General features: G+C 40.0%; 1 protein-coding gene across 1 annotated transcript in view; it reads right to left on the bottom strand.

Moving 5' to 3' along the window:
- RYR2 (ryanodine receptor 2 (cardiac)) overlaps positions 1-7,555 on the bottom strand; it is an 826,801-nt gene that overhangs the window by 290,231 nt on the left and 529,015 nt on the right. The window contains exon 29 of the mRNA XM_010860117.1: positions 7,092-7,266. Coding sequence (XP_010858419.1) covers positions 7,092-7,266 — 175 coding nt within the window. The remainder of the gene's footprint in view (positions 1-7,091; positions 7,267-7,555) is intronic.

Genomic DNA, 7,555 nt, shown 5'->3' with positions numbered 1-7,555 from the left:
AAAGGTCGGTCTAGTCAAGGCTATGGTTTTTCCTGTGGTCATGTATGGATGTGAGAGTTGGACTGTGAAGAAGGCTGAGCGCCGAAGAATTGATGCTTTTGAACTGTGGTGTTGGAGAAGACTCTTGAGAGTCCCTTGGACTGCAAGGAGATCCAACCAGTCCATTCTGAAGGAGATCAGCCCTGGGATTTCTTTGGAAGGAATGATGCTAAAGCTGAAACTCCAGTACTTTGGCCACCTCATGCGAAGAGTTGACTCATTGGAAAAGACTCTGATGCTGGGAGGGGTTGGGGACAGGAGGAGAAGGGGACAACAGAGAATGAGATGGCTGGATGGCATCACTGACTTGATGGACGTGAGTCTGAGTGAACTCCGGGAGTTGGTGATGGACAGAGAGGCCTGACATGCTGCGATTCATGGGGTCGCAAAGAGTTGGACACAACTGAGCAACTGAACTGAAATGAACTGAATGAGCTGCAGGAATTCTTTATTTTGGATTACCCTTTATCACATATGTGACTTGCAAATATTTTCTCCCATTCCATAGGTTGCTTTTTCATTGTGTTAATATTTTCCTTTGTTGTACAAAAAGTGTTTAGTTTAATTCTACTTCTTCATTTTTCCTTTTGTTGACTGTTCCTGCTGAATAAAATCATTGCCAAGGCCACTACGAAAAGCTTCTCCTTTATGTTTTCCTCTTAAGAGTGCTAAAGTTTCAAGTCTTATGATGAGGTCTTTAATCCATTTTGGGTGGATTTTTATGTATAGCCCAAAATCATGTTGTACACAGTCACAGGAACATTTTCTGTATGGTTCAGAATTACATAAGGGTCCAATTTCATTATCCCAACACCAGTTATAGAAAAGATGAATCTTTTCTGACTCTATGTTTTTGGTATCCTTGTCAAAGATCAGCTGATTATATATGATCAATCTTACAATAAATTCCATCTCTCAATAAAGTTTAATGATTTTCTCTATAAAAGTATTGTATACCTTATTAGAGTGATACCTAGTGACTACTGAAAACTCCTAATATTACTGTAAATGGAGTTTTCCATTTAGTGTTGCAGGTTTTCTGTTGGTGTAGAAATGATAGCTTGCTAAATCTTCCAATTATTCCTAGTAATATCTGTAGCTTCTTTAAGGGCAGCGGTCCCCAACCTTTTTGCCACCAGGGACCAGTTTTGTGGACATCAATTTTTCCACAAAAAATTGTGGAAAAGGGAGAGGGTGGTTCAGGCAGTAATGAGAACCATGGAGAATGACAGATGAAGCTTTGCTTGTCTGCCCCATCGCTCACTTTCTGCTGTGTGGCCTGGTTCCTACCAGGTGGTGGACTGGTACCAGTCATGGCCTGGGGGTTAGCGACCCCTGCTTTAGGGTTTTCCCTGCAAATGATTATCTGCAAATACAGATTGTTGTTCCTCTTATTCCAGTTCATAACATTGCCAATTTCTTTTCCTTGTCATATTAAAAGTTTGAAAATCAGTTCAGGAATAGACACTTTTTAACACAAGACTATACTAAAGTACTAAAAGATTTTATAAATACTCTATATTTAAATTTTTCTTACATCTACCCATCTTTATATCTGTGCCATACTTGACTTGGGATATTTTTCCATCTTCATAACTTCTTCTTATTGCTATAGAGAATGTCAGCTCAGACATAAATATATTGGCTAGTAAAGCATCAAAAGAACAATGTTGTTAAGATATATAAAAATATATTTATTCTCCACTAGCCCTGTTCTTGTCCATTATGGTAAGAATTACTTCCACTGGTCTCCGGAGGAAGTGCATCAAGAAATGCTCCATATAAAAATTATCACTTAAAAAACAAAAAAACTTTAGTCCCAAATTTGATATGCAATAAACTCTGCCTTTGGTAAGATGAAACAGACTCTGGATGAGTCAGGAGACCTCCTTTCAGGTCCCTGCTATACAGCACGCATCTTAGTTTGATTGGCTACTAGGCCTCTGTGAGTAGAAGTTAGAACATCTGCTATGTTATGAGAAAGACGATTTATGATGAAAAATAACTCCTGATTAGTTAACTGGATATGGATAGGGGGAATATATCTAAAGATTCCTGATGAAGAGACATGCTTGAGGTGGAGCAGTGAGCATGCATAAATTCCTGTTCTATTCTGAATAGACAGGCACCAAGGATGCCTTTTGATAGGAAGTTCAGCTGAAACTAAAACTGTATTGGTCAATTAATTTGTTTTCCATTGCTGTGAAACAAATCACCACCAATAGCAGTTTAAAATAATGTCCACTTATTATTTCCTAGTTCTATAGGTCTTCCCTGGTGGCTCAGATGGTAAACAGTCTGCCTGCAATCCAGGAGACCTGGCACGATCCATGGGTTGGGAAGATCCCCTAGAGGAGGGCATGGCAACCCACTCCAGTATTCTTGTCTGGAGAATCCCTATGGACAGGGGAGCCTGGCGGGCTACAGCTCACAGGGTCGCAAAGAGTTGGACACAACTGAGTGATTAAGCATAGCACAGTTCTATAGGTCAGCAAGTCTAGGTACGGCATAATTGGGGTTCTCTGGTCAGTGTCATAAGAATGTAATCAAGACACTGACTGGACTGCGTTCTCATATGAAGCTCAGAGTTCTCTTCCAAGCTCCTTGGTTGTTAAAGTAATTCAATTCTCTGTAGTTGTGCGATCAAGTTGTATGATCAAGATCCCCTTTTTCTTGTGAGTTAGCAACCATGGGCTGTTCTCAGATTTGCACCATGTGGTCCTCTCATACCAGAGCAGTTTATTCCTTCAAGTCTGGGAGATTTTATCTCATACTCTGAATCTCTCCAACTTCAAGAAGCACCCAACCTCTTTTAAGGGCTCACTTGATTAGGTCGAGCTCATATGGTTAATCTCTGCTGGGTTAGCTTAAAGTCAACAGATTACTCGCCTAATCACAAAGCTATACCTCATCACATTCAGATTCTGCCCACACTCAAGAAGAGAGGGTTATACAAGGCATGTCTACCAGGGAGCAGGACTCTAAGAGGTCCTCTTAGAATTCTGTCTGCAATAGAGGGTATTGCTACCTCTTTTCCTGGTCTCTTCCCAATCTTGATCCTGAATGTTCGTCAGTCTAACGGTGAGAAGAGACAAGGAAGAACGCACAGAAAACCTTACCAGGGACAGCAACTGCACTTGCCAGCACTGTTCCTCAGCTGACATGATAGCCAGAGGACTCTTTGAAAAATGAAGATTCAATTAATCTCTTCGTTTTATCTACAGATGCTCTGAAGCGATGTTTTTTTTTAATCCAAATCGAAGGAAGAATCCTAAAAGAGGATCTGCCACATAGATGAAATCGTTTTTAAAGTCTGAAAACTCCACTCCAGGACTACAGCTCTGTAACACTCTTGATCTTAACCATGTAAGTCCTGGTCCTTTGAGGGGAGTTAAAAGACTAACAGATCTTGTTCTTCTACCAGAGGCCAGTATGTCTCAGCAATCTGTTCTTTGTTCAAATCACATACAAGCTTTAACGTCAAGTCTGTGGTCACTGAGGGAGAGTGCAGTTTCTCTTTGGGAAAGAGATCTGTAGCCTTTTAGAAAAGCCTCAATTGCACCTTTATGAAATAACCAGATCCTCACCTTGAACTAACTGGATGGCTATATCTCCACCTGGATGTAACTGGATAACCCCATCAGTCTTTCAAAGATTTTTGTAATTTTCCTTTTGATGTTATCTAGAAACAGTTTATACTGGTCAAGCCATCATTTCAGCTATGTAAACTATACAAAAGGCAGAGACATCAAAATATATTTAGCCGTGTTGTCTACTGAGCTGATCAGATAGGGATCTGCAGAGTGTGCATATGCATGTATGTGTACATATGTGTATATGTTTTATAGAGAGAAAACTTTCTGTCCATTTTATTACATAGTCCTTTTGATTGCTTTACATGTGACTAAGCTATTTCTGCAGAAACAAAAAGAAATTATGGGATCTTTAAAAACACCAAATCAAGCACGGGACAGACACAAAGACAAGGTAGGTATAAGAACAATCTGAAAAAGAGCACTTATGAACCTTTTTAATACTTTAGCAACCACAGCATACTCCGGTTGACCTAAATTAAAGGTTTTTTTAATATAATCCTTTGAGCTGTAGACATCCCGAGGGCTCACTCTCAGTGGTGATGGGTAAGTTAGAGAGCTCAACTCAGGGCCTCATATTATACTTTTACCCAAAGCAGTTCCATTGCAGTTTTTTAAGAAGCTATGTATTGAGTAGAGTGTACTTTGTAAAGGGCCATTTGGGAAAAGAATTTTTAAAAAGGGTGGATCTATGATTCATTTTGCTGTACACCAGGAACTAACACACCACTGTAAATCAACTATACTCCAATAACAATTTTTTAAAAAAGAAGCAGCTATGTAAAGTAAATTGGAAGGGAAAGGGAAAATTCCACTTCCAAAAAAAGCATTTGAAAGTCACAGGCATGGATAAGCTTTGTAGTCCTTTTAATGGCAGAAAGTTTAAAATTATGACTAGCCCTTACAAAGTTAACAGTCATGGCTAAATAAAACTTAACACCTGCTTTGGAGACCAAAAGGATACTTTCTAACACATCCAATAATAATCCAATGAATGGACCACAGAATTTTAAGATAATTCATCAGAAAGCTCTTTATAATTCTAACATCATTCTATGAATCTATGTGGTATAAATTAAACATGCAAAATCTACAAAGTCATTTTAAAAATTTAACTTCAAAATAATAAAAGCATAATATGCAAGCATTTTAAAATAACAATTGTAGAAATAAAACCTCAGGTTATATCCATAGTACTGGACAGTATGGACATTACACAGAAAAAAATACCCTCTCTCACCTTCCCTGTGATATGCTGACACTCATATCCCAAAAACAAAACCAGAGGAGGGGAGATAGGTGATGGAAGGTTAAGGGAAGAATGGGAGCACCCTGCGGGGCTTCTGAGCTGGAATCCTTTCCTTGTCCTCTATTTCTTGTTTGTACGAAATAGACTGTGGCCTCCTTGAACTACCCCAAGTTCCAAAGGGCAGATTCGAACAGTTGCTAATCAGGAAAGGGAGGGGATACAGAGACAAGAGAGGAACAGCCAAGAAACAATAGTGTAGCCTTGGGACAGGGTCCAGGTTCTACCTCAAAAGACACACGTAAAAATATCTTTCAACTCTTCACAGAACCAAAACCCCCAGCAAATGGAGTATGCCAGCATTCTGTACTCCAGATTAAACGAATCAGAGATACTCATCAGATTACCTGAGATCAGATTGAAGAAATTCAGGCGCTATGCACACACACCCTGATCTCAGGAACCCCACCCTAGAACCAATCACCATTAAACTCCTCACCACATCCTCCTGATGGAAGGAACCCACTGTGCCCCCCTTTGCCTGCAAAGCAGTAATGCTATTTTCTACTTCACCCCAAACTCTGTCTCTGAAGTTCAATTTGGCACCGGCACAGAGGCCAAACGTTCAACATCAGTCTCATCCACTACCCAGAGACACAGGCATTCAAAACAAGTTATAAAAAGGCAAAATTCCTACTATTTTCACAAATCTATGTTTGAAATCTATGGTCACACCTGCTCAAATCCCTGGGTCATGCCTGCTTGAAAAATATGGCCTTACCTGTTCAATTCCTGGGCCAAGAACATTCCTTGGAGGAGGAAATGGTAATAAGCTGCATTATTCTTGCCTGGGAAATCCCATGGACAGAGGAGCTTGGTAGGCTGTAATCCTTGGGGTCACAAAGAGTCTGACATGACTCAGCACACCTGCTCAAAAGCTCAGTTAATGAATAACTATAGAACTTAATGCAAATAATGAACTGGGTAAGGTTTTTTAAGGATTGGTGAGAAATTTATAGACTGTTAAAAGTATTGATTGAGGTACATCTTAAAATCCAAGACTATATATACATAAATTAATATAGTAAAGTAACAATTACTCAGTTATATCCAACTCTTTTTGACTGCATGGACTGTAGCCCTCCAGGCTCCTCTGTCCATGGGATTCTCCAGGCAAGAATACTGGGGTAGGTTGCCATGCCCTCCTCCAGGGGATCTTCCAGACCCAGGGATCAAATCTGTATCTCTAACATCTCCTGCATTGGCAGGTGAGTTCTTTACCACTGGTGTCACCTGAGAAGCCCCAATAGGATCTATTCAGTCATTTTGAAAAACAAAAAACAGTGTTAGGTTATTTTGTTTATATGCTCTAGATTAACACCATTCAATAGAATTTTTGTTGATGATTTAAATGTTCTGTATCTCTCCTGTTCAATTAGGCACCACTAACCACAGGCTCCTGTTGAGCATTTGAAATGTAGCAAGTGCCATTAAGAAACTCAAGTTTTAACTTTATTTCTTCTAAATTAATATAAATTCAAAGAACCTCATGTTATGACAGTGGCCACCCCATTGGAAGTACTGTCCTGAAAAACACCTACCTTCTCATTTCTTTTACAAACAGCTTTGACTTTCTCTTACAACCCTTTTCAAGGTCATCTCAGAGCCCCACAGGCAGAGGTATCTCTACCTTGCATTGTGCTTCCATGGAATTTTCTGCATTTATTTTAGAACTTATACATGGAATAGAAATTGTACAGGTGCAAACTTGTCCTGCCAAACTATTGTCTGCATGACGGTAGGACAATGTTTCATTCCTGTCGTCTCAGAATTCAGCAGAGGGCCTAGAAGGCTTTCGATATATTTTTTGAAATGAAAGAAAAGAAGCTATAAGCAGCTGACTGAACAAAGAAGTTCTAAATGAACATTTAACATGTGTGGAAAACTATCCTTTGCCTGCCATTGTATTTTCTTATTCACATTCATAAAAATCATTTATGCCTTAGCAGAATCCTAGCTCTGAAATACAGAGTTTCTGCTTAAGTCATTTCAAGGCTTTTGGATCCAATAAGCCTTATGGGCACCGTTGTGGTTTACAGCTGCAACTCATTTGCTCGCTCACCCTCAAACTGAGATGGCTGGTAAAGAGGCATCAGAACAAAGAGCTTCCCTGTATCCCAACCTGAAAACGACACAAGATGAAGTACACTTACCATCACCAACATCAAAGTCCTTGAAAGCCAGCTCTGAACCGGAATCATCAAGAAGGATTTCGCCATTCAGTGTGAACATCATGGTGTGTTCTGTCATGTCAACCATACACCCCACAACGTCGCCAGCTTGCCAAGAGCGCCCATAGTGCTCATTGCCCTGGTGCCACCGCTGGGCCTGGAGACAGAAGAGTCACTGTCACAGAAAAAGCCAGAACAGCAACCGCCCGCCGCTACTGGCACGATTCACAGCAGCCTTGTACTAACGCAGCAGGCGGAAGAAATGTAGTCAGCTCACCTGTCCACAGCAACTCGCTAAGTGATGTGGAGGTACCCAGGGATTCTGAATCCTTGACATTAACATCATATGTCACTGAATGTTGAGAAAAACTCAAATGCTACTTCATGATTTAAGAGTGTATTATTTTAAAAAATCAAACCCTATATCCCTTCTGTTAAAAGAAAAA

This window comes from Bison bison, unplaced genomic scaffold, assembly GCF_000754665.1.
Source record: "Bison bison bison isolate TAMUID 2011002044 unplaced genomic scaffold, Bison_UMD1.0 scf7180017864462, whole genome shotgun sequence".
NCBI lineage: Eukaryota > Metazoa > Chordata > Mammalia > Artiodactyla > Bovidae > Bison > Bison bison.
This window is presented reverse-complemented; position numbering and strand designations above follow the sequence as displayed.